Source organism: Dermatophagoides pteronyssinus, unplaced genomic scaffold (assembly GCF_027571235.1).
Source record: "Dermatophagoides pteronyssinus isolate colony J.1.1.1.1 unplaced genomic scaffold, Derpt_VIB-CSIC_2022.12 sq0003, whole genome shotgun sequence".
Taxonomy (NCBI): Eukaryota; Metazoa; Arthropoda; class Arachnida; order Sarcoptiformes; family Pyroglyphidae; genus Dermatophagoides; species Dermatophagoides pteronyssinus.
The window spans coordinates 162397-188946 of record NW_027461527.1 but is presented as its reverse complement, the minus strand read 5'-3'; the positions used below and the strand labels follow the sequence as shown (position 1 = coordinate 188946).

The 26550-nt window shown below is 31.2% G+C and overlaps 5 protein-coding genes, 4 long non-coding RNA genes and 1 other non-coding gene across 10 annotated transcripts; 5 read left to right on the top strand and 5 right to left on the bottom strand.

The window, feature by feature from the left end:
* Positions 1 to 1127: 1127 nt before the first annotated feature.
* Positions 1128 to 2956, top strand: LOC142646396 (uncharacterized). Its single transcript, XR_012847348.1, has 3 exons — positions 1128 to 1980; positions 2067 to 2306; positions 2375 to 2956. It is a non-coding gene; the product is annotated as an uncharacterized LOC142646396 (long non-coding RNA).
* Positions 2957 to 4877: 1921 nt separating this feature from the next.
* Positions 4878 to 8772, bottom strand: LOC142646379 (uncharacterized). Its single transcript, XR_012847336.1, has 3 exons — positions 7382 to 8772; positions 6258 to 7309; positions 4878 to 6201 (listed from the first exon to the last, which is right to left on the bottom strand). It is a non-coding gene; the product is annotated as an uncharacterized LOC142646379 (long non-coding RNA).
* A 140-nt stretch (positions 8773 to 8912) lies between these two features.
* Positions 8913 to 10991, top strand: LOC142646332 (uncharacterized). Its single transcript, XR_012847283.1, has 3 exons — positions 8913 to 9215; positions 9287 to 9992; positions 10180 to 10991. It is a non-coding gene; the product is annotated as an uncharacterized LOC142646332 (long non-coding RNA).
* Positions 10582 to 11919, bottom strand: LOC142646331 (uncharacterized). The gene is made up of 3 exons (XR_012847282.1): positions 11659 to 11919; positions 11143 to 11575; positions 10582 to 11071 (listed from the first exon to the last, which is right to left on the bottom strand). It is a non-coding gene; the product is annotated as an uncharacterized LOC142646331 (long non-coding RNA).
* A 952-nt stretch (positions 11920 to 12871) lies between these two features.
* On the top strand, positions 12872 to 18177 carry Nedd4 (E3 ubiquitin-protein ligase Nedd4). The gene is made up of 10 exons (XM_027341015.2): positions 12872 to 13178; positions 13241 to 13765; positions 13830 to 14008; positions 14076 to 14382; positions 14449 to 14523; positions 15946 to 16507; positions 16570 to 17284; positions 17349 to 17577; positions 17641 to 17810; positions 17877 to 18177. The coding sequence occupies exons 1-10, from the start codon at positions 13050 to 13052 to the stop codon at positions 17977 to 17979; spliced, it is 2994 nt and encodes a 997-aa protein (XP_027196816.2). The 5' UTR covers positions 12872 to 13049; the 3' UTR covers positions 17980 to 18177.
* A 213-nt stretch (positions 18178 to 18390) lies between these two features.
* TRNAK-UUU (transfer RNA lysine (anticodon UUU)) lies at positions 18391 to 18518 on the bottom strand. The gene is made up of 2 exons: positions 18481 to 18518; positions 18391 to 18426 (listed from the first exon to the last, which is right to left on the bottom strand). It is a non-coding gene; the product is annotated as a tRNA-Lys (tRNA).
* A 672-nt stretch (positions 18519 to 19190) lies between these two features.
* Positions 19191 to 19542, bottom strand: LOC113791425 (cytochrome c oxidase assembly protein COX19). The gene has a single exon (XM_027341207.2). It carries the CDS (start codon positions 19540 to 19542, stop codon positions 19255 to 19257), a length of 288 nt encoding a protein of 95 aa, XP_027197008.1. The 3' UTR covers positions 19191 to 19254.
* A 62-nt stretch (positions 19543 to 19604) lies between these two features.
* On the top strand, positions 19605 to 22089 carry smid (nuclear valosin-containing protein-like smid). The gene is made up of 4 exons (XM_027341204.2): positions 19605 to 19742; positions 19804 to 21447; positions 21515 to 21721; positions 21773 to 22089. Exons 1-4 carry the CDS (start codon positions 19662 to 19664, stop codon positions 22061 to 22063), a joined length of 2223 nt encoding a protein of 740 aa, XP_027197005.2. The 5' UTR covers positions 19605 to 19661; the 3' UTR covers positions 22064 to 22089.
* LOC113791423 (actin-related protein 6-like) lies at positions 22071 to 26476 on the bottom strand. The gene is made up of 2 exons (XM_027341205.2): positions 26324 to 26476; positions 22071 to 26251 (listed from the first exon to the last, which is right to left on the bottom strand). Exons 1-2 carry the CDS (start codon positions 26410 to 26412, stop codon positions 24637 to 24639), a joined length of 1704 nt encoding a protein of 567 aa, XP_027197006.2. The 5' UTR covers positions 26413 to 26476; the 3' UTR covers positions 22071 to 24636.
* On the top strand, positions 22797 to 24662 carry Csp (Cysteine string protein). The gene is made up of 5 exons (XM_027341206.2): positions 22797 to 22879; positions 23083 to 23138; positions 23221 to 23302; positions 23369 to 23707; positions 23787 to 24662. The coding sequence occupies exons 2-5, from the start codon at positions 23095 to 23097 to the stop codon at positions 24051 to 24053; spliced, it is 732 nt and encodes a 243-aa protein (XP_027197007.2). The 5' UTR covers positions 22797 to 22879; positions 23083 to 23094; the 3' UTR covers positions 24054 to 24662.
* Positions 26477 to 26550: the final 74 nt, after the last annotated feature.

Here is a 26550-nt window from a genome sequence, read left to right as displayed (position 1 = left end):
GTCCATATTGAACACATTGAAGAATTTAGGAAGGAAAAAAAAATTTGGTGGACACCTTACTTTAGGATCAATGACGAAACAAAAAAAGGTCATAGTTTAATGGTGTTATTCGATAAGAATATCGTGTGTTTGTTTTTTTTCTGGATGTCATCCACACCAAATATTTTCCATTAAGATTTCTCTCTTGTTTCGTTTATGAATGATTTGTATCGGCTGCTGTTGTTGTTGTTGGCCGTAAGCGATCAAAAATCAATGATAAAACACACACATACCATACAGCATCGATAACAATTATGAAACAATTTTCTTTCTTCACAAATCATCCAATAATGTAATCCAAATGGCATGCCAATCATTTCAATCAATCAAGGTAACCATCATCATCGTTTGTTTTTCCTTGATGTTTATCATCGTCATCGACATGGACATTATATTTATTTAACTTGTGTCCACCAATCATATCTTGATCGTTTTTTTGTTTTTGTTTGTTTTTGTTTTTCACCCAGAAAAATAAATTTCTTTTTTCTCGCTTATTGATATTTACATTTTTTTTATTCAAAAAAAAACTTACAATTTTTTTCCGCAGAATCAGCAAAATTCTTTCTGCCTAAAAATGAATGACATCGATTGAAAAATATAGGATCCGGATTCAAACATTCGACTACGACGACAACGACAAGGACGACTACTATCGATTATTATCGATACAATCGATAAATCATTCCACCATTGATCAGAAATGAATGAAAAAAAAACCATTGAAAATTAAGTTTTTTTTTTTGTTTTCTAAAACTAAAATTCACTCAGTTCCATTAGCATGACCTTACGATTTCCTTCCGTAGTTATTATTTCGAAATGAATCTACGAATTTCGGCCAACAACAAAAACAAAAACAAAAACAAAACGGAACCGATCTGCCGATGGCACGAACCAACCAACAAAAAAACAGAAATGAAACGGTTAGAAAAATGAATTGCGTGCCATCAAATTTTCCATTTCCATTTCTTCCATCATCATCATCATCATCATCATCATCATGATCATATGAGCGCCTTTCACTTATAAAAGTCCATTAAAGCCAATAAATTCTTTGGTTGCTTGCTTGCATGCTTGCTGCTGATATCTTACCAAATGTTGTTGTTGTTGTTGTTGTTGTCATCCATATTTCATCTGATGTATGGCTGTGTATGTCAATCAATGTATTCGGCAACTTGTATATTTTGTAAAATCAGAATGTTTTTTTTGATAAATGAAAGAAGGAGAACATCATCCTCCGCCTTTTTTTCGTTGTTGTTGTTGTTGTGAAGTTTTCGTTCTTGAATCCATTTTTATCCATTCAATACGACGATTCCTTCGATGTGATCCCAGACCATCATCATCATCAGTTTTTTTGGCTAATAAACATCATGATGATGATTGCCTTGAAAGCCTGACAGCCTGACTACACTGTATACTGAGAAAATGTGGATTGAAAAAAAAATAAAACGAAAGCGAACGAAAGAAATATATATTTTAAAATTGAAAAACAAAAAATGTTTTTTAAAAGCCTATGTGTCAAATCGGGATGTTCTGGCTTTTTCGTTTCGTTTCGTTTTTTTCGTTTCTCGAACATCAACATCATCATCATAATAATAATGGATATCTGCGAACAAACAAGCAAGCAAAACAAAACAAAACAAAAAAAACATTCAGAAAGAAAGATAGGTGGCTGGTCTATTAAAGATTCCGGTTCGACCTCATGACCTCTGCTGTGTGTGTTCACTGGTGTTTAAGCATCACCATAATGTCTTTATTCTTTTCGATTCGTTAATGGCTTCCAAATTTTTTTTCTTCGATTTTGAAGAAAAAAAATACGCAGAACACAAATTGATGGATGAATGAATGGATGGATGAATGGATGGATTGATTGATTGATTGATTGATGCCTGATTGACTGATGTGGATACAAAAATTCAATGTTTGCACATGGCTCACAATGATGTAATGATTTTCTGAATGTGATTTTTGAAAGCAAATTCTAAAATTGAAATTTTTTTTTCTTCAAACTAATTATCAACATTGCTAAGCTGGTCAGTGAAAAACAGGTATAATCTTTTCTTTTTTTTGTATTTTGTAGCAGAAAAAAAAACGTGAGAAATGCCATATCTGGTTAGTAAGTAAGTGACGATAAGAGTGGATTTGAAGCAAAAAAAAAAAAAAAAAGATTTCCACTAAACATGGGCCACCAATGTTGAAATAGAAAATGAAAAGAATTTAATCCACTCGGAGTTGGCCATATTTTTATTTTCCAAAAAACCAAAACCAAAGTAAGTAAGTTTAATTCCTAGTTTTAGGTAAGTGTGTGGGTAATAATGCCAGATGTTTTTTTTTGCAGAAAACATCCATCCATTGAATCAATAATACACCCATTGAATCATGTGGATCAAATCAAATCAAAAAATAATGATAACCATCAGCTTCAAATCAATCAAATCATCATCATCATTTGGAAGCAAAAAAAAAGTCAGATTTGCTACTTTGCAACAACCAAGCAAGCACACCTCCTTGTTTGTTTGTGTTTGTAGATCGGGAAATGGAAAACTTTTTTTTTGTTTTGTTTTTGTTTTGCTGGAATCATCATAACAAACGACAAAATCAATAACGCCCAACTGTCAATCATTCCAACGCCATGTGATTACCTTTTTTTTTGTTGTTTCTTTCGGTCATAACACAAACATACATTGTGGGGAAAAAAGGTGTGAAAAAATTCAAACATTCGAAACAAACATTCGAATCTATTTCGACATTTGGTGTGGTCGCTGGTGGTGGTGATGGTGGTCGATCCATTAGGATAATTGGATTTTTTTTTCTCTGGCGAATCCAATAGTCGAAATAGTCACTTTTTATTTTGGTTTGAAAAAAAACTTGAAATCTAGAGAATTTTGATGATGATAATATCTGCCATTGGCACATTTCAAATGGTGTGTGATTAGTGAAAATAATAAAAAAAAAATGAAATAATCACGTGCATGTTGTTGTTGTTGTCGTTGTTGTTAAAATTAATCAATTTGATCGGTTTAAAGCGAAAAACAAAAAACAAATTTATCCGGATTTAGTTGAATCATTTTTTGTTTTTCTGAAAATTTTTAATTATCGAATCTCAAAAAAATTGATTTTTCCAAAGAAAAAAAAATTCTTGGATCAATTCATTTTGCGGTCTAATGCCTTTTGCGCATGAAACATTTCGTTGACCTTGATAATGATGGTCGCCATTGTCCATATTATTTTTGAAAACTTTTTGAATGGTCAACCATCCATTCGATTGGCCGGAAACGCGTGTGTCGCATCCATATTCTAATTGATAATTTATTGCCAACAACAACATCCAACTATTCAACAGCAATAATGATATATCACACACGAATTTGACAGGTTGGCATATCCAATCTCGAAAAGCGAAAAAAGAATAGAAAAAATCGATTGATTTTGATCGTGATTTTCGAGAAAAAGAATCATCATCATCATTCATAACTCTAATGAATGAATGAATGAAAACAAAGCAAAGCAAAAAAACTTGACTAAAATGATAAGCCAAAAAAGAAAAAAGAAAAAAATCCAGATCATGATGGAAAGGAAAGGAAAACTTTTTCTTCTTTCCATCATCATCATTTTTTTGCTTATAAGCATTATTGTTTGCATTTGCAAACCATTACACATTTTACTTTCAATGTTTGTCTTTCAGTCATTCAGTCAGTCATCAATGTGTGTGCTTGATACAAGTTATGTTTGCCCAGAAAGAAAGAACTGAACTAAATATAATATCTTCATTGATGATCCATGGATAGAGGATATGCTGGTTTTTTTTTATGCGGATAAATATTTTATAAATTGCAAATAATCATCATCATCATTGTTGGATAAAAACGCATAGTCTCTCTCTCTCCCTCACTCACTCACTCACTATGTATGTATGCATTAAATATATGGACAGATTGAAAATTCTGCAATTCCAGAATTTCATTCATTTCTGTTTTATGTAACTGAAAATAAGAAGAAGAAGGAGCGAGCCGAAAAGCCAATTCATGCATACTTAATGCATTGAAATTGTTTCGAAATATTCTGTGTGTGTATGCCTGTTTCGCTCTTGCCTTCCCCCCCCTTATGATGAACACATACATTGGGGTTTCAAATATATTCGAATCATTCAACTGAATGAACAAAAAAAAAAAAAAAAAAATTCCAGGAATATGATAAACCTGAATTTTTGATATCTTGTGTGTTCCATATATGAAAAAGAAAGAAAAAATCTTGTTTGTTTTTCATTTTTTTTTTTTGTAAAATTTACTGTTTTTTTTTTAAAAAAAACGGATGTTATCATTATAGCGTGACATGATTGGCACCATAAAAAAAGCCAAAATTGAGAAAAAATTGAAAATTCGCAAAAAAAACCCAAAAAAGAAGAAAATTTCAATTCCATCTTCATCATGTCCATGGTTGATTGTCACGAGTTGATGATGGAACAAAAAAAGGAATCCAACAACAACAACAACAAGCCATAGGTTGTTTGTGTGTGTGTGTGTTTGGCTGACAAATGTGCTGGAATCACGCAAACACACCAACCAAATAGAAAAAAAAAACATCGAATGACTTTTTTTTTTCTTCATTTGACATGCTAAAAATGTGAGTTTGCTGTTGTTTGATTACAATGTAATTTGAATATATTGGACAAACAACAAACAATGGCCAGACGCAATTAATTTTGTTTCATTTTCATAAAATATTGATGTTCACCAATACAATCGGGTGAAAAAAAATGTCCAAAATATCTTCGGGCAATTTTTTTTAGTTGTTTCGGGTAAAATCGGATATTTTTTTTTGTTGCAATTCTGAGTGTGAAAGATGGGCGTCCAAATATATAGTTTTTTTTTGTTTTGTTTTCACGGGTAATAAAAACTATGTTTGATTATTATTAATAATACCCGGGTTGTGGTTTTACAATGGCCAGTTTTTTTATTATTATTTTGTTTTGTTTTGTTTTTTTAGTGGTCAATGATTAATTGGCTTCATTATGAAACGCTCAACATTCTCTTCTTTTCTTTTTTATTTTTTTGCTATTCTGGATTGTCATTTGCAACAATGTTGTCGAGTTTCAAGCTCATCTTGAATGCAATACGTTAAACAATCACAATTAATTTTCTACACTCGAATGGATTAAAGATTAACAACAACCAAGGGTTTGTCGTTTTTTTTGGTTGTGGATATATGAATTTTCCAATTCCATGCAGGGTCCCAAAACCAGGAGGCAATCATGATAATAAGTGACAATTATCTCATTATTTCATCTTTCTCTCTCTCTCTCTCTCTCTCTCAACAAAATTCTATCATCCATGCTCAATTGACATTCATTTATTCTTTGATTGTTTTGTGGGTGACTTTAGCGCGTTTAAGGCTAAATTAGTCGGGCGTACAATTGTTGTTTCTATTCTTTTTGTTTGGTTTTGTTTTTTTTTCTCTCGCTCGCTCGTTCGGTTGACAGATTAATTAATCGTTGACTGTGTGTGTTTGGTAATATTCTGGAACAAAAAAATGTGGATCTCGTGGTTTAAAATATTCTGTTGGCGTTTTTTTCTTTTCTTTTTTGGACTGCATAAACAATCAATGAATGAATAAACAGAAAAGAAAAATTGTTAGGTTATCTATAGGGAATCAAACCAGGTAAATGCCAGCAGGTAGTGAATGAATAAAAATGGAATTATCTTTTCTCTCTCTCTCTTGTGGTCTGGCATTATATAATACAGGAACTGAACCAAAATAAAACCGAATCCTCATAAATAATGGATCGACTTGAATAAAAAAAAATTTAGCTTGTTTGTCTCTCTCTCGGTGTGTGTCATTCATTCATTTTGTGAATTTGTGATCATCATCATTGTCGTCCACACACGACTTATGAATAATGATGATTGACCTGTTCGACTATGTCAAAAAAAAAATGGAATCTTCATCTATTCGAATCGAAAAGAAATTATTTTTTTCACAAAAAAAAAGACATTCGCTTCGGGTAAACAAAAAAAACAACAACATATTATCTATACGGAATTGAATTACGATATAGCTAATGGGATTCACCGGCAATAATCATAAATCATTTTTTTTTGTTGCCCATCATCGTTTTGATATGATATATGATGATAATATTGGCCAGCCCAAATGATTATTGCCATACTATAACAGAATATATGAGAAAAAAAAACCAAAGATAAAAAGCTAAATAAACATACATAAAGGTCGATTGATCGAAATCGCTTTATCTTTCAATATTTTTTTTCATCTTGTTTTTTGCAATTGATGATCAAGGTGAAAGGTGATTTGTGTTTTAGTGGTTGTTTTAAAAACGCATGCCTTCTGATATGACGATCCATTTAACATACGCCCGAAACCCAAAAAGAAAAAAGAATTGCTCGTGATCAATGATCAATAAATGATGATGATGATGACACGCATACAATGATGATAAACAAATAAACAAAAACAAAAAAAAACACGATTTTCGACACGCCAGAATCGCTTTGTGTTGGTGAATTTGCCAAAATGGAATCGGATCGAAACGAATTTGATTGGTTTCGCATATTAACCTATGACCTCTCCAATAGGCCAGTTAGTGATGATAATGAATCAATCATGATTGTGATTTAAATTTAGAAAAATGAGAAAAAAAGAAAAGAAAATTAGCAAAAACAAACAAACAAAACAAAACAGGCAGAGAAAGAAAGAAAAAAGATAGGCCGAGCATGTTTGCAGATGTTTGTTTCTGGATCACCAACTACAAACAATATGCAGATATCTCTTGCTGAGTGCCATAGACACACACACATATTCAATTTTAGAATCGTTCGTTCGTTTCACTAATCCAGTCAATATTTTCGTTCAATGATCCGCCAATGTCATTGTCATTGTTCAATGTGATTATTATCATCATCGCTATAAATCGAGTACTATACCATACCATATACATCATTCACACTTAATTTAATTTGCTACTTTTTTTCCCGATTGTTGTTGTTCAAGTTTTGTTTAGGGGAAAAACAAAAATCTCGGTTTTTCTACACTTTTGTGTTTGATGATGATGATGATGATGATGACATTTTCAATTTGGATGTTTGAAACTGGATACTTTAGCAACATTGTATCTTGTCTTGTTGTTGGATTTGCCAAAAAAAATTCATTCATTGTCTACAATATTTTTTTCATAGTGAATCGGTAATTGAATTCTTTTTTTTCGCAAAGGTTATTTTTCATTCGAAATATTCTTCGTGCAAATAATCTAATCATTCTAACAACAATGACAAAATGAAAAAAAAACAGAATTTTTTTCAAAAGATGACTGGAGAGGAAAAGCATTTACCTTGAAATATATAGAAATTCGTATATATTTGGAACATAAATGAAAATTGGGCATCAAAATGTTATAATAGTCAGTCCATACCGTAAAGTTGATATTCAGGGTCGTACGGTTCATATATATGATGATATGGTATGCCACGAACCGTAACGATACGGTTCAAAGATTCGTCCATCGCCCCCATTATTGTTTCTCTTTCTCTCTCTCTCTCTCGGTTACATGATGATGAATGTTTTTTTTTCTGTTTGGTCCGTATGGGATAATAATATTACACATCTTACTATTCGGTTATACAGTGTTTGTTGATGATTGAATCACATTTCTACTTTTAGTTTAATAGTTTTTTTTCAATGATGATGATGAACGGGAAAATATATATAAATTTTCGGGTGTTCAAGTCCTCAAGTCAGTCCAAAAAACCAGCCTGATAGAGAATTTTTTTTGTTTTGTTTCTGTTATGTCGTTAATGCGAAAATCATGTATCTTGTCAGTCAGCATTATTGTCAACCCAATAATAATAGAATATGGCGAACGGACGATGAATGACGAAGCAAGACGATGGGAGACTAAAAACGAGAGAGAGAGAGAGAGAGAGAGAGAGAGAGAGAGAGAATATACTTGTCAAGTATCTGGTTGCTCACTATGTTACGGTTTCAATGGTGGTTTGGTTTGCTCGTTGCATTTAAAAATGTTGTTCCCTATCGGTGGTATCGTTATTTGGAATGCTCCATCATACAGTGGATATTTGGTACTGGGCAAACAAACGTACCAAAAAAAACGATATTTTTTCAACAGCCGCCGGAGGGATGTTTTTGTTGAGAAAAGATACAGAACAGACAGGATCGGGATAATCAAACAGAAGAGAGAAAAAAAAACAAAAAACTTTATGTCGACGATGTGAAGCGATGATAATGTTAAAGAATCGTAGAATGATGACAAGATTCTCTTTTTTTGTTTCGGTCAATAACGAAAAAAAAAGAAAGAAAGATTTGTTTTCAAAATAGTTCTGATTTTTCAATTTATGGGCTAAAAAATAATGGTGTCAACCATAACATGTCCGCTATATTATCGCATAGATTATTATTATTACGACAAACTATAACGGGTAATAAACATTTTATGATACGTTTGGGACACTATCATCATTATTATCATCATGATGATGATGATTCGACGGACAAAACTGATTTTAGCGGTTTTTGTTTTCGTCGTTGTTGCCTTTCATGGAATTAATGATTGTTTCCATTTTATTTTTTTTTTTCTTCAATTAGCATAAATTCTTTCTTCTCTATGCCGGTCACTCATTATAGTTGTTTTTCAATGAACAAAAACAAAAAAATAATTATCACCAAAAACCATTTTATTGTTCATATATAAAATAAATCAAGCATCACAACAAATCTCAAACAAAAACAAAAAACATTCGAATTCGAATTCGAATATATTCTATCCGTTTGTGATTCGATATTCGATACAATCGATATTTTTTTCCAATCGATTCGAATTTCTTGAAATTCAAGACAATTCGAATGAAAACAAAAATCGGGTATTTTTTTTCTCTCTCTCTCTCTCTTTTGATGAAAAAAAAAATTTGAAGACCGGAATTTGTTTGCCCGTAACCAAAGATGCAATATCGAAACAAAAAAAAACAACAATTGCTTTTTCGGACTATTTTTTTTTGGTCGATTGTGTGTTATTTGCAAACATTGAATGTTTTTGATGATGATATTGAATGAATGAATGTTTTAATCAAACTAAAAGCATTCGAATGAGATTTAGTTACATGGCCGAAAAAAAAACGCTCTCATTTCCCAAATCTTTTCCACGATTCATCGTTGCAAGTTTGCCTCATTCATTTTTTTCCCCTTTTTTATTGTTAAATTTCTTTTTCTACTTTTTTCGTTCCAGAAGATTGAGATTCATACCATCCGGAATTGCTCGTTTCGTTTTGTTTTGTTTTGTTCACCATCATCATCTATGGTCGTCTCGTTTTTTTTCTCTGATTCAATTCCAAGGTGACATCATCATCTAAAAAAAATGGAGAAAATTTTCTACCAACCGATCGACGAAAAAAAAGTACCACAAAAAAATAAAACCTCCGTATAAATGATTAACGGTTATAATCCTATTATTATCATCATCATCATATGTGTTAAGGATTCTGGCTGCTAAACAACAACAACAAACTTTCTGAATGAAAAGGAAAATTTATTACTTAGATTCTGTATATCAGCTGCAAATTCATTTCATATATTCATCCTACTTTCAAAATGTGATGAAACGCAACAAAAACAACAAAAATTTGTCATTTCATAAATTATTCGAAGACGACAACAACGAAAATTCACCAACATCATAATAATGATGATGATGTGGATATTTTTTCAACCATTTCCATTTCCAAAGTTTGTTGTTGTTTTTTGGTCACATTTTTCTAAAAAAAACAACAACAACAACAACAATCGGCTTATTTCTTTTTCAGTCAAAATTCTCAAATGAAACAAACAAACATCATCATCATCATTATGATTTGAATCCGATTTCGATTCATTACCTTGGCTAATTGAGAATCGAAAACAACAACAACAAAAAATCATAATGGAAAGTCCAAAACGTAATAATAATCATAATTATAATCATAATTTCTTTTTTAGCCGATTATTCATCATCATCATCATCATCATCATATTATTCATTTGAAATATAAAAAAAAGAAAAAGAATCTGTCACCAGCTGAATTCCATTGATGATGATGATGATGATCCAATGAGTAAACATTGACATTCTGTGTTTGTGTGCAGGGGTAATCCTCTCTCTCTCTATATTCTGGCTGTCTCATTAAAAGCTTATTTTTTCGGGGAAAAAAAGAAGGAAAAAACATTAGAGAGAATATTCTTTTCATCATCATCATATAAGGAATCGATGATAATAATGGAACATAGAACATTGGCAAATATTGTAATCGGTTATTTATTATTGTGCCAAAAAAAAAGAAGAAGAAAAAACCTCAAATATTTTCAACAACAGAAAAAAAATGATCATCATTAAAATAAGATCCAACAACAACTGTTCTATGTATGTATATTTGCAGCACAATCATTCAATGTTTATGTTTTTGCAAAAATCCGTCAGTTCATATCGGATTTCAAACAAAAGAAAGAGAAAGAAAAATATTAGCTTTCTATACACATACACAAAACAAATTCAATCAAATTTATGTGAATTTTTTTTTGGCTGCGGTTTTTATGTATATATTATGTCCGTTCGTTTGCTTACATGTCATATACAATGATACCAATGAATCGATCATCAACAACAAAATCATCATAAACGATCATCATAATATTCAAACATCATTCGAATCCATTGGCCATCTGTCTTGTTATTGTTGTATGACTGGTTGGCTTGTTTCATCCATTTCAAAATGAATTACATTTGGATTATCGACCTTCGAAAAAGCAATGAATTTTTTTTTTGTTGTTGTTGTTTGATCGATGCAACCAGTGAAAAGGCATTGATGATGATGATGATGATATAGGAGTTGTCTTATGGTTGATTAATTATTTAATAATAACATGATTATTGCCTAAAGGGGAGTGATGATAAGATAAGATCTACATGTTTCTATATTTTTTTTACATGTACGATGTTGATCTTATCAGATGGAAATTTTGGGGAGAGAGAGATCCATTTCTAAATTTTCGATTTCAAATGAAAAAGTAAGCATTTTCAATATTTTTTTATTTAACAAAATCCAGACTTACATTTGTCTTTTGTGATGTGATGTATGGATGGAAAACATCCGTTTCGTTTTTTTGGGCAATGTTTGTTTGGTTGTTTGTTTGTCGGCTTTCTGAAATTCAGTCATGTCAAAATTTTCGGTTTGTCTCAAAGGAATCTTTTCGTTTTTTTTTCCTGTTATTTCATACTGCTACCGGACATGAATGATCATCGAATGATGGCTGTATCCGGTTTTATTTTCTTTTTTTTTTACCCGAAAAGAAGAACAAAATAAAATATTTTCATCAAAACACTGAGAAGGGGTGTATTTTTCTTTTTTGTTGGGTTGAACTGCTGCAGTCCAAACAATATCGAATTACAACCAACCATACCGACCCGAAAATGAATGTCAAACTGACCAGTTATGAGTTATGATGAATGATCATGATGATCTAACAAAACTTTTTTTTTTTCGTTCTGTGTTGGTTGAGAAATAAACAAGAAAAATAAACCAAAATTGCAATTATTATTATTATTTCATAAAGTAAAGTAAAGTTTACCCGTTTTTTTTTGGTGGATACTTTTACCCAGTAGAGTGGATACTTTGTTTTCATTTTCATTTTCATTCATAACGGATTTCTAATGGTCCCGGTGAGAATTACCGCGGTCATCATCATTGTCGTCGTTTGTCCATTTATAAAATTGTTGTTGTTTATAAAAAAAAAAAATAAAAAACTTATTACAATAATTATTTTCGAAACAAAAAACAAACAAAAAAAAAAATGTTTGAAAAACCACGAATTTGAGTGGGGAAAAAAATTCTTTTCGAATCTTTTGTTGGTCAGAATATTCGAATAATTCTTTTTGAAACATAAACGCCATCTAATGGCACGAAAAAGGATTTTGGTTGTCAAGTGTAAATCGTCTGTTTTTATTATTATTATTATTATTGTTTTGGTTTCATCGAAATTCGGATAGTGTGTTTACATTTTAATAAAAAAAATTTTCAATTATCAATATATGAATGATTAAGTCAAGTCATCAATCTTAAAAATGATAATCAAATCGATCGATTGATTGACAGAAATCAAATTTCGATTCACGAAGCCACAAGAAAAAATGATACGACGACACTTTTATTTTCCAACATAACTTACGACTCGAAGGTTGGCAAGTTTTCTTCTTCATCCTTTCCTCATTGAAATTTGAAATCGACTAGTTTCTCTTTACCTATCTATCTTTCTCTTATTATGTAGTTTAAACGGCTATCAATTTTTGTTTTCCCAAATTAATTGTGTGTGTGTGTGTTGTGGACATCGACGACAAATACGATGCAAAAAAAACATTGAAATTAAGTTTGTTGTTTTCAATCATTTATGGTGGAAACCAGAACAACAAAAAAAATGTTGTCGTCAATGAGTGAGGTCATCATTAACATCATCATCAATATTGATTTCATCATCATTAACCAGGATTCCAGAAATTTTTATTATTAATTTCAAAGTCATCGTTTTGTTTCTTTTGATTTAGAGCAAGTAAACAGCAATATTGTGTATGTGTCACATGTTGATTGCTCATTATTTATTGAAAAAAAAACAAAAGGTAGCCATAACAATTCCTGGTTAAATATAAATGAATAATGTAAGATGATAATCCTTCCATTGAATGCAACAATTTTTTTTGTTTTGTTTTGTTTTTCTCTTATTTCTTTCAATTATGATAAGTGTATGACGCCTTTTTTTTGTTGTTATTTCATTAAAAATCTAATCATCAATAAAAATAAAAACGTAGTAGCAATCATCTGTAAATGTGTTTGTTGTGATAAAAAAAATCAAAAATCAAACACACAAAATCGATTGAGTAATATTTATTCAAATCAATCAATAATTTAAATGCAATAAATAAACAAATTATTCCATGTGATAAACCAAAACAAAACAAAACAAAAAACATGAATCCACCATCAACAAGTTGCTCATCATCGAATCCTACAATTATCACCGATAATCATGGCAATAATAATAATAATCGTAATAAAAATCTTATTCTTTCCAGAAGGATTCATGGTTGTCAGCCATTGGTAAGTTTCGTAAATTTTGAATATTTTGGTTCAATTTTCTAATCAAATTTTCTGTTTTGTAGCACTTGAATAATACCGATAATGATGAAGATAATTGTAAATTATTACGATTAAAAATTCATAGTGGTCATAATTTAGCTAAAAAAGATATATTCGGTGCTTCTGATCCATATGTTCGTATTGATTTATTAAGAAAATCTGATCGTACTGTTATTGATTCATTATATACAAAAACTAAAAAGAAAACATTGAATCCATGTTGGAATGAAGAATTTATTATTCGTTTAATACCATCTAGTCATCAAATATTGTTAGAAGTTTTTGATGAAAATCGTCTTACACGTGATGATTTTCTTGGTAAAGTTGATCTTTTATTGAATAATAATATTCCTACTGAAATAAAAGATACAATTATTGAACCAAAACAATATACATTACAACAAAGAAGTCAAAAATCTAAAGTTCGTGGACATCTTGAAATATATCATGCTTATATTGATACACCACCAACTTCAACAACAACATCATCATTCATATCTACATTGGATGATGATGATGGTGAAGAAACAATCGATGATATTGATAATGTATGTTCAATGATGTTATTGTAAAAAATTTCATTTAATTTAATCTTTGTTTGTTTGTTTATAGCAAAATGGTTGGGAAATGCTTAACGAACCAAGAACTACAAATGTTGATCATCATAATCGATCGACAGGTAGTCAAGAAGATTTACCAAATGGATGGGAAGAACGTCAAGATACAAATGGTCGTACTTATTATGTAAATCATAATACTCGAACTACACAATGGGAACGACCATCCATTAGGTTAGTTGGTGTTTTGGTTTTAGTTATTTGCAAGTTTACTATATTCATTTTCATTATCTTTTTTCAGCCATAATAATAATGGACCCTTATCATCTGAATGTTCTACATCTAATTCACTAAATACACCATCAATATCATCATCATCATCATCCAATCATAATGATCATCAAGAAAATCAACAAACATCAACAACAAATACTGCCACAAAACAACAACAAGCATTTTATCGTCGTTTTCATGTTGGTAGTAGTATGGATCAATCATTACCATCACAATCATCATTATCATCAAATGATGATGGCCATAATGTTAATGATGATGATGATGATGATGATGATGAACATCATTGTTCAAATGATTATTCTACAAATCAGGTATTTGATGATTGTCGATTTGATTTATTTATTTTTTTAAATAAAATTTATTTTCGGCACGTGCAGAGTTCATTGAATTCTGGTAATTCTAATCGACCTAATTCAGCACCATCAACCACAACATCAACAGATGATCATCATGTAAGTTTGTTTTTAAAAAAAATCATTTTCTCAATTCACAACAAAAAGGCAGTTAGATTAGGCAATGACGTTGGCAGAAAAAATGAAAATTTTGTTTTCTGCCAAAAAAAACAGACAATAATCTTTTTTTTGATTCAAGGAGATTATGTCGATTTAGATGATTCAACAGAATATTTTTTTGTTTTGTTTTGCTTCAATCCAATCGTTTGTTGTTTTATTGTCGATATTTTCCTTTTCATTATTGAATGGAAAAAGTTGAAATTTTTTTTTATTATAAAAAATCACTACACACATAATAGATTTGATAATCAAATCAATTTGATTTTTTCCAATGACGACATTGTTTATTTCCTTTCATTTTTTTTTGTTGAAAACTCCATACACCTGAATATCCTCTATCATATCATATATCTCCTTTCTCTCTCTCTTTTGTTATCCTTGTTGGTTAAGTTTATTTGTTGATGTAGTGGTGTTGTTGTTGTGCATTATTGTCATAATGTGATGATGATGATTAATTCGCAAAAACTTTCCTCTATGAAGGAAGGATTGACAAAAAAAGGATGACAAATTTTCGTTTCTCTCTCTCTTTCTCCTTTATATTATAAATTTTGTGACACAATCAAATAACAGACAATTACAAATATAGAGGGAAAGTTGTTTTGGAAAGATTATGGGAAAAAAATTTGAAAGAAACAGATATAGAGATAGTGATAGAGAGAGATATGAGAAAATTAATGACAATAACAACAACAGATATTGTATGTGTCGTGGTGGTAACCTATTGTGCTGTTACTTTGTGATTACTTTTACTTTTTTCTAATATTTTGTTGTTGTTGTTACTGGAACTTTGATCCGATTCACTCGAGAGATATTATTATTTTTTTTTCTAATCAGCAAAATAACAGATAGCGGAAAGATCCAATTAAATTTTATACTTTAAAACAATCAATTTTTATATTTATTTGTCTAACAAAAAAAATACTTGTTGCTTATCCAAAATTATCATCATCATTATTCTTAATTGTGTGTCTCGGTTGTTGTCAGTTATATGATTTTTTTTTTTAAATACATTAACTTGTTGCTTTGTTTGCACTGGAACTTTGATACTTATGTTTATGTGTTGTACCGTACAAAATGGAATTATCATCAATCGATACAACCACGACTACGACGACAACAACAACAATAATGGACACGGCTAATATAGCCACTATTCGTTTGATTAATCCGAATATGAATCATAATAATAATAATAATAATGTTGATATCCAATCTTTACCTGGTTCTAGTCGACAATTATCATTTGATTCAATTGGTTCTTCAATTGATACAATCACCACAAATAATAATCAGAATAGAAAAAAAAGACGATTTTCTTTTTTAAATATTATATTCAATAATAATCATAATCATTCCAAACAGCATCATCATCATCATAATCATCAAACTGAACAAACATCATTGACCACCAATCATATCGACAATTCAACAACAAACAGACGTTCGAATTCTATATCGACTGAAGCAGCAAACAATACAAATGATACCAATGATAATAATGATGATAATGATCAAAATGAAGATGAACAACAACAACAACTTGGACCATTACCTCCCGGTTGGACGCAACAAGTTCATGTTAATGGTCGTATTTTTTTTATCGATCATAATAATAAATCAACAACATGGATTGATCCTAGAACGGGTGAACCAAGTCCCCCTCCACCACCACCACCCGCATCATCTCAATCGTCATCATCATCATTAATGTCCGCTCTTCATAATCGTCAACATCATCATCATCATCATAATGATCATAACCAATCGAATAATTCAGGAAAACATCATCATCATCATCATCATCATCATGGCAAACATACATCATTCGATTTTAAACATTCGATTATCGATGATTTAGGTCCATTACCAGCCGGTTGGGAAGAACGTGTACATCGTGATGGACGAATCTTTTTCATCAATCACAGTAAGTGTTTGACCAAATATTGTCAATCGTTTAATTTGTTTTTTCGTTTTTTTTCCGGCCAGATACGAAAACAACTCAATGGGAAGATCCACGTATCGATATGCCCAGTATTTCAGGGCCACCGATTGCCTATTCACGTGATTATAAGAAAAAATATGAACATTTACAAAATTCGCTTACCAAACCGAATGGACCGAATAAATTTGAGATTCGTGTACGACGTAATTCCATATTGGAAGATTCATTTCGTATTATCAGTAATGTATCAAGAGTTGATTATCTGAAAGCAAAACTGTGGATCGAATTCGACAATGAAGATGTACTTGATTATGGTGGTCCTAGTCGTGAATGGTTTTATCTGTTATCTAAAGAAATGTTCAATCCATATTATGGCCTTTTTGAATATAGTTCAACCGATAAATATACGTTACAGATACGACCATTTTCAGGTCTTTGTAATGAATTACATTTAGCATATTTTAAATTTATTGGACGTGTTGCCGGTATGGCAATCTATCATGGCAAATTATTGGATGCCTTTTTTATACGACCATTCTATAAGATGATGTTGGAAAAACCAATCACATTAAAAGATATGGAAAGTGTTGATACTGAATATTATAATTCATTGAAATATATTCTTGAAAATGATCCCAGTGAATTATATTTGAATTTTTCGATTGATGAAAAATTTTTCGATGTTGTCGAAGAAAAAGAACTAAAACCGAATGGTGCACAAATACCGGTGACAAATGAAAACAAACAAGAATATATTGAGTATGTCAATTTTATTTTCAAATTGTTACTCAAAATTATTATTAATTTCTTGTTTAACTAATAGTTTAGTGATTGATTGGCGTTTTGTTTCACGTGTCAAACCACAAATGGATTCATTTCTTGAAGGTTTTCATGAATTAATACCGAAAAATTTGATTAAAATGTTTGATGAAAATGAATTGGAATTATTAATGTGTGGTATCGGTAATGTTGATGTAAAAGATTGGAAACATAATACCGTTTATAAAGGTGGTTATCATCTTAATCATATTGTTATACAATGGTTTTGGAGGGTAAGTTTAGGATTCGCAATCATTTTGAATTCATTCCTCATTGATTGATTGATTGATTGATAGGTTGTTTTATCGTTCAACAATGAAATGCGATCACGTTTATTACAATTTGTTACCGGTACATCACGAGTACCAATGAATGGTTTCAAAGAACTATATGGCAGTAATGGTCCTCAATTGTTTACCATAGAAAAATGGGGAAATTCACAAAATCTACCTCGTTCTCATACATGGTATGGTTGATGACAAATGAATTATTAATCTATATTTTTATCATTAATTATTTTTTTTCTCTTTAGTTTCAATCGATTGGATTTACCTTGTTACGAATCATATACAGATCTACGTGATAAACTTATCAAAGCTATTGAAGGTTCTGAAACATATGGAGGTGTCGATTAAAAATCTGGTCTGGTTTAGATCAATAATTTTATCACTGATTTTTTTTATTAATATAACTGTGTTTCTATACATTGATCATGACTGATTATTCATTTGTGCAATTTCTTTTCTTTGCAAAATGATTTTGTTTTTTTTCTCTTTCTTGTTTAATTTTTTTTTCAAATAAACATTTATTCATCGTTTTTTCCTTTTATCAAATTTATAAGTAAAATTGTCATTTAGCTTAAATTCATAGTTCAGTGAGGTTAGGTTGATGACTTGTGACTATGATTCATAGTTCAGTTAGGTTAGGTTGACAAATTTTTCTCTTAATCATAATCAATCATCGATTCGTTCAAACTTGCGTTTACTATCTTTTATCTAAAAAAAACATGAAAAAAGAATTCGACAAAAAAAAAAAAAAATGGCATTCGCCGATGCTGGGACTTGAACCCAGAACCTTCCGGTATCTGATGTTTTGATCATATTGATACACAATGGCAATATTATCATCTGAAATGATAAAAGCCGGACATTCTAACCAATTGAAATACATCGGCACACCTATATATGGGTGGTTCATTAATGTAATTGATAACCAAAAACAATCATTCGATTAATCACCGATTCTTTCATCAAGAAAAAACAGTACCAAATTCGTGCAATGAAATCATTTAGGAATCAGAAAAAAATCAAATATTTTATTACAAATTCAATGTTTAAAAGATTTACGAATAAATTCCATACAACAATTATCGGGCAATTCAAATTGTTCATTTGAATTCTTACTTAGATCGATTCGATTCGATGAATGTTGATCAATTATGATTAGATCATATTGTTGCCATAATCGTTTCCAATTGATTTTTCGAAAAAACTTTCGTATATGACGACCTTGTTGATTGGATTGTATCTGATATTGAAATGATAGATCACGTTCAATTGAATGACGTATTACATTCAACGATATAGAATTTGTTGTGGACATTTTTCGTAGAAAAACTTCATAGATACGATTATCAAACGATCGAATCGAAATTGGTATTGATCGATTCATTGAATTACGACAATCAATATGATCAATAATCATTTGATTATATTTAATATCTGGATTCGGACAAGCAGATAATATTGGTACTAAATTAGCTAATAAACAATCATTTTTACATGCATCAATAATACGATTATCAATTTTTTTTAATAATCGACGATGTTCACTATAAGTAATATAATTAATTTTTTTGTCATCATCATTATCTTTATTATTATTATTATTCGTATTAGACATGGTTGTAATTAGTTTTGAGATTTGGATTTTTTTTGATCACCATCATCATCATCATTAGCATCGAAACCTAAATATTTAAAATCTTCTTTTGCCATCAAATCTTTTTCCATACGACATTCAAGATATTGGCGAGCAAGTGTTTGACATTTAGCGGTTACTTTTGAATTTGTTCGACGTAAACAATCGGTATATTGTTCCATAATATGTTTACATTCACCATAATGATCCAATGGAAAACTTCCTTTAGCCGGAGGTTTTGGAATGAATAATTTTGAGCCACCGATTGTATTAGCCATGTTGTTCGGCAGAACGCACACTGATCACATGGTCGCATCATACTGATGTCGATATAGGCGAACATTTGATAAACACGTGATTCACGTTTGGCAATTGACATTCAATTCAATTCAAAACAATGAAACGAACTAAAGAACAATCAAAAAATCCATCTTCATTGTTTCAAGATGATAATAAACTTTATTCAAGAATTTATAAGGTATTTTTTTTTGAAAATTTTATTCAAGCGAAAAAAATTAATTCAAATAACGAATTCATAGATATTAGAAACGGAAACAATCACCGATGTTGAATCAATTTTAGCCAATCTTCAACGAACATGTCCCGAATATGGACGTAAAAAACGTCTTGTATTGAAACGTTCTGTACAAAAATGTATTGATAAAATTGTCAATGATTTTGATATTGAAGATGCTAGCGATAATGACGATGATATTTGTGATGATCAACAACAACAACAACAACAACCTCAAATAGTGCAAAGCACAAATCATGTAAACAATACTCTTAATCAATTGTACAATAATGATGTGGGAAAAAATTCCGATGATAAAGGAAAACGAACAAATATCGATGTACAACGGTCCAACTTTTCAAATGCTGCAGCATCTTCTTCCACAAGTTCGAAACGTTCTCGAATCGAGGAGAAAATCGAACGTGACATCGAATCAACATTAGTCAAACAAGCCGCTTTACGACAGCGATATCTTGTTGAACCAAAAGTTCGTTTTGAAGATTTTGGCGGTCTTGACGATGTGATCGAAGATATTCAAAGATTAGTATTTCATATTCATAATCAAGATTTATATCGAAAATTAGGTGTAGATGCACCACGTGGTTTTCTGTTACACGGACCACCAGGTGTTGGTAAATCATTGTTGGTCGAAGCATTAGCTAATGATTTACAAATTGCCTATCTTCGATGTGGTGCAACAGAAATTGTTGCTGGTATTTCTGGTGAATCGGAAGAAAAAATTCGACAATTGTTTGCCTTGGCAAAAGAACTAAAACCGTGTTTATTGTTTATCGATGAAATCGATGCCATCACACCGAAACGTGAGAATGCGGCTCGTGAAATGGAACGAAGAATTGTTACACAAGTTATTACCTGTATGGATGAATTATCGGCTAGTGATGGATCAGGTCATGGTGTGATGGTGATTGGTGCTACAAATCGTCCGGATTCATTAGATCCAGCACTTCGTCGTGCCGGAAGATTTGATCGTGAAATTGCCTTAGGCATACCGGATGAAAAATCCAGACTTGAAATTATACGGGTTTTATTTCGAAACATTAAAGTGGATTCGAATTTTGATTTCCAAAGTCTTGCTCATCGTACACCTGGATATGTTGGTGCCGATCTAAAAAGTTTAATTCGTGAAGCAGCCATTTTAGCATTGGAACGATTTATGAATCCATCATCAACACCAACAATAACTATCGGACAAATTGATGAAACAAATTTTCAGATTGAAATGTGTGATTTTGATGGTGCATTAAAACGTGTACAGCCGTCATCGAAACGTGAAGGTTTTGCTACAGTACCGGATGTCACCTGGAGTGATGTCGGTGCATTATCTGATATTCGTCAAGAGCTACAATTATCCATTTTGGCTCCGGTTCGTTTTGCATGTGATGTTGAAAAACTTGGCCTTTCATTATCGGTCGGTATTTTATTATGTGGTCCACCGGGTTGTGGTAAAACATTGCTGGCCAAAGCGATTGCCAATGAATCGGGCATAAATTTTATTTCGGTCAAAGGACCTGAACTTTTGAATATGTATGTTGGTGAATCGGAACGTGCCGTTCGTTCTGTTTTTAATCGTGCACGTTGTTCAAAACCATGTGTCATTTTTTTCGATGAAATCGATGCTCTATGTCCACGAAGAACAGATTCATCCGATGTAAGCCTTTTGTAATGATGTTTATGTCTAATTTTAATGTCCAATTTTTATTGTTTATCAATTTTAGTCATCGAATGTTACATCACGTGTTGTCAATCAATTACTCACCGAAATGGATGGTCTAGAATCTCGTGATTGTTTCTTATTGGCCGCTACTAATCGTCCAGATATTCTTGATCCAGCCATTTTACGTCCTGGAAGATTTGATAAAATTCTTCATGTTGGATTTCCAACCGCTAAAGATCGATTCGAAATTTTATGCACAATGACTAAGGTAACAACAATGAATTTTTTCCACAGTCAATATTGATTTTTAATTCAATAGAACAAAACAAAACCACCGATTGCATCGGATGTTGATCTAGAACAATTGGCCAGTGATCCAAGATTAGATGGTTTTACAGGTGCCGATCTATCAGCATTAATTCGTGAAGCTAGCCTGAATGCATTACGACAGAAAATCGATGGAATTCTTCCATTCGACAAGGATTTAATATTGAATTTCGAACATTTCAATGCAGCATTGAATAAAGTTCGACCATCAGTATCGATTGTTGATCGACAACGTTACAATCAAATGCAATCATTATTCACAGAAACAATAAACCGAAAATAATATTAAATTCTATTTCAATCAATCAATTTTAATATTTTATTTAATTATTAAACATTTTTTCGATAATATCATTATGATTTTGGTCGTGTTTTTACTAAACGAAGATTTTTAGGATCAGTTTTACAATCCAGATAATCACTACCAAAATGGAAACATTTTTTCTTTGTTTCTTTGTCATTTTGACCACCTTTTAAACAACGAAAATAATCAATAAGCATATGTTTACATGGATCTTTTGAATTTTCCGATATATCAATTTCGATAAAACCGGACATGTTTGCATTCAAAAAAAAAAAATTGATCAAAATTCGTCGAAAACACAATTCGGATGAAATCAACCCTAAAAAAAGACATGTGATGCTTACGGCAAAATCAACCCGATTGGCTTGGAAAGTGATACACAATAGTCGATCAAAAACAATCAAAGTTTGGATGGATGGAATTTTTTCTCCTCTTCCGTTATATTTATTCGCTTTTTTCGGTTTGGTGTTTCGGGATATTTTTTTTCACCGATCCTTTTTTTGTATTTCTCAATTCTGGTATACTTTCCAGACTCTTGTTTTATATAGTGAAATTATCAAAGCAGTTTCAATTCTAACGGTCGAATTCAGTATCTCTCTCTCTCTCTCTCTCTCTCTCTCTCTCTCACTTTGTTTGTCTGTATCTGCGCATCGGCTTTTTTTTGGGTTGTTTACTCGATATATTTAGCTAAATATCGAGTGAGTATCTTTCCCAATCACTTTGTGTGTTTGTCTGATAAGGCCAGCAAAGCAAGATTGAAAGAAAAGAAAAATCATCGGTTCAGCCATCCATTGAGTAAAATATTACAAATTGAAACAATCTCTTTCTCTCTCTCCCCCTTCATACACAATTAATGATAAAATATTTCAATTGAGAGAGAAATAGAGATAAATTTGTAATTAAAAAATTGATTAACTTTTTTTTGTTGTTGTTTGGATTGAATTTGGTTCATCATTTCAATTGATTTTCTTTTTTTTTGCCAAAAATAATCCATTCAGTAATAAATAAAGATGGCATCGAGCAATGCGGCCAACACTCAATCGCGTCGTTTATCGTAAGATTAGCTTAATTCCCTTAATTGAATATTTTTTAAAATAAAAATGACTGATTAATTTGTTTGTTTTTTTGACTATTAGTGCAACCGGTGATTCATTGTACATTATATTAGGTATCGAAAAAACATCTACACCCGAAGAAATTAAACGTACCTATCGCAAGGTAAGCATATTGAATACGATTGTCTAATAAAATGATTGATTTCACCACGTTCGATCACAAATATAGTTGGCATTGAAATATCATCCGGATAAAAATCCAAATAATCCAGAAGCAGCCGAAAAATTCAAAGATATAAATCGTGCACATTCCATTCTATCGGATGAAAATAAACGTAAATTGTATGACAATTATGGATCAATGGGCTTATATTTGGCTGAACATTTGGGCGAAGAAAATCTTGGAGCCTATTATCTACTTACATCAGGATGGTGTAAAGCATTGATACTTGGTTGTGGTATTATAACCGGGTGTTATTGTTGTTGCTGTTGTTGTTGTTGTTGTTTCAATTTTTGTTGTGGTCGTTTTGCACCAAAACAATCATCCGATGATTTTACTTTCAATGCGGTAATGATGACAAATTCAATTAACTTTTCTGTTGAAATTTGAATTGAATTAACCATTTCATTTTTTTTATTGTTGCTAGGATGATCTTAAAGAAGATAACGATACTAATCAAACAACTAATGAACAATCCCCATGGGGTGCAGATTCCAGTGAAACCACTAAATTGACCGCTAATAATGCCATCGGTAGCTCACAACAACCGGTCACTAGCCAACCAGGTATTGGTGGTCATTCACCATCATCAGATCCTTGGAATGATCAACGTCCAGTGATTCCTATGCCACCACCACCTTCTGCTAGTGAAACAACAAATCTAACGCAAACTTATCATTCCAATTATCAATGAATAGACCTACATTGAAATGATGAATTCTCTCTCCCTCTCTATCATTTAACACGAAAGATGTTTATTCATAATTTTATTTATGGGAAAAATCTTAATTTATGAACACTTAACACACACACACACACCTACAAACACAAAAAAACCATCATTAATTATCATGATCATCATCATCTTTGATTGTGCACATTTTTTCATTTACACACTCTAATAGGTCATCTGAAGCAATTCTTTAGGAATCTCATCAATAGGATCGACCTCTGTTTGAATTTGCTGAATTTTTTTTCTCTAACTTTTTTTTCTTTTTTGTTTAATTTTATTTTTCATTATTAATGTTCTGTATACAAAGCACTTATTGTGTGCATGTGTGGATCCAATAATAATTTTAATTAATCAATCAATCAATTGGTCAAACAATTCGCCTTTTAAACAAAACAAAAAAACAATTTAATATTTCTATATCGAATTGCGTGTGTTTGTATTCTGTTTCATTATTATTATTCTGATTATGTTATGATCAAAAAAAATCTTGTATGTACAATGCATGTGTGTGTGTGTTTGTATGTATCGATATGAAAAGGAAAATTTATTGATTAAATTGATTACCTATTAGACGATGATTTGTCAATTTTTCTAAACAATAATTTAGGCCATATTGTTGATATTGTTGTCGTGATAAAGCATATCGATCATAAACACTTTGATGATGATCATTATTATTTTTAATTTTATTATTATTATTCTTTAATCCTTCATTTTGATGGCAAAGAATACGACCACCTTGCCATGCATAGGTTATAGGGTTTGATGGTTGATATACATGAATATCGATTAGATCGGGAACAAAGCCACGCAAATCATTATAGACACGATCACGAAAATTGGCAAAACGACAATTTCCACCAATCAATAGAATATTAGCGTATAATCGGGCACGAATATTTTCATCATCATACATTTCAAGGCCATTCATTGATTGTTCATTCGAACCATTAGTATATTGAACTTGTGATAATCGTGGTTGCTTAGCATCCGATGGTCGTACATTTCCATCTCGGCCATTTTCCTCTTTTTTTTCATTACCATTATTATCTTTTTCCACTTCTCCATCTTGATCATCGTCGTTATCATCATCATCATCAGCTACTTCTTCTTCATCTTCATCATCCTCTTCTTCACTATCAATATCTTTTAGATTTTCCGGACGTTCACGGCCACCACCTCCACTACCAGTATTAATCGTATCATTTGACCCATTATTACCACCATTATCGATGGCCTGTTTGGACGACATTAATCGAAATGCCGGATGAAATTCATTCAATGAATAGATGATTGTTTCAACAATACCAATCTGATCCATATTAATATCACTTGGATGGAATAGAATTTCAGGCACCTGAAAACGTTCATTATTCATTCGAATCAATTGATAATCCGATGTATTAATATCGCTATGTTTGATCGGATCATAAACAAATCCACGTTTATAGACAATATAATCCGGAAGGATATAATCTCTTACAATCGGGTTATCTTTGCCGGATTTTTTCGATGCCAACTCCAAATCATGCCAAAAATCCATTGATACAAAACAACAATCTTCTTTCATCTGATTAACAACATATGTCTCATCCAATACATTGATTTGTCTATAGGAAAGAATTTCTTTCAGATGATTAGTCAATGCTTTTCCACCGACATTAACACGTTTTGTATGAGTCAACAATTTATGGCCATCAACAAACGGTACAATATGACTGAATGAATACCCTGAATCAAGTACAAGGCAACAGGATGGATCTTTTCGACAATTTGATGTATTTTTTTCAATATCTTTATCATTTTCATAATGAAATGCAGCCAATTGTGGTGCTGATGTAATCAATACTTTACCAAAACCATATTCTTCAAATAAAATTCTGATCATTGTTTGTCGAATTTCGGGAAAATTATATACTGGCTCTGTGATCAGGATACCCGTATGCGAATAACGATTTTTGTTGTCTGGTTGTAGTTTTAACACAATACGAAAAACATAATCCCAAATCTGTCGTTGTATATCCCAATTAATTAGATAACCACGATTAAATGGTAAAATGTAAAACATTCCCGAATAATCTTTACATTCTTCCATTTGATCACCGATAAATGGTCGACGTTTTTCATTTTTTACTTTTGTTATACAATTTGGTATTATCCTTGAAAAAACAAACAAACAAACAAATCAATCAGAATTGAACAAAATCAAAAAGTGAAAACACAATCATTACCTTGGTATTGTATCGGTATGTAAACCAACTTTCATCGTATGTGCACCATTATCAATAATGACAATTTGATTAATTTGATCATTTGCCATAATCAAAAACAAAATTCAAAATGCAAAAAAAAACAAAAAGCAAAAATCGATTGACAATGAAACTGTTTATGAACCATTGTTTATGAATGTATCAATTCGAATGTTTAATGCGTGCGCATGCCGTGTTTCAAAAAACAT

Excerpts from the sequence above, each read along its gene's own strand:
- Nedd4 (XM_027341015.2), top strand. The coding sequence starts at position 13,050 with ATGAATCCACCATCAACAAGTTGCTCATCATCGAATCCTACAATTATC. Across the intron at positions 13,179-13,240 it reads TTCATGGTTGTCAGCCATTG|CACTTGAATAATACCGATAA; the intron begins GTAAGTTTCGTA and ends TCTGTTTTGTAG. Across the intron at positions 14,383-14,448 it reads ATGATTATTCTACAAATCAG|AGTTCATTGAATTCTGGTAA; the intron begins GTATTTGATGAT and ends CGGCACGTGCAG.
- LOC113791425 (XM_027341207.2), bottom strand. The coding sequence starts at position 19,542 with ATGGCTAATACAATCGGTGGCTCAAAATTATTCATTCCAAAACCTCCG.
- smid (XM_027341204.2), top strand. The coding sequence starts at position 19,662 with ATGAAACGAACTAAAGAACAATCAAAAAATCCATCTTCATTGTTTCAA. Across the intron at positions 19,743-19,803 it reads TTTATTCAAGAATTTATAAG|ATATTAGAAACGGAAACAAT; the intron begins GTATTTTTTTTT and ends ACGAATTCATAG. Across the intron at positions 21,722-21,772 it reads TTTTATGCACAATGACTAAG|AACAAAACAAAACCACCGAT; the intron begins GTAACAACAATG and ends TTAATTCAATAG.
- Csp (XM_027341206.2), top strand. The coding sequence starts at position 23,095 with ATGGCATCGAGCAATGCGGCCAACACTCAATCGCGTCGTTTATC. Across the intron at positions 23,139-23,220 it reads ACTCAATCGCGTCGTTTATC|TGCAACCGGTGATTCATTGT; the intron begins GTAAGATTAGCT and ends TTTGACTATTAG. Across the intron at positions 23,303-23,368 it reads TTAAACGTACCTATCGCAAG|TTGGCATTGAAATATCATCC; the intron begins GTAAGCATATTG and ends TCACAAATATAG.
- LOC113791423 (XM_027341205.2), bottom strand. The coding sequence starts at position 26,412 with ATGGCAAATGATCAAATTAATCAAATTGTCATTATTGATAATGGTGCA. Across the intron at positions 26,252-26,323 it reads CATACCGATACAATACCAAG|GATAATACCAAATTGTATAA; the intron begins GTAATGATTGTG and ends TGTTTTTTCAAG.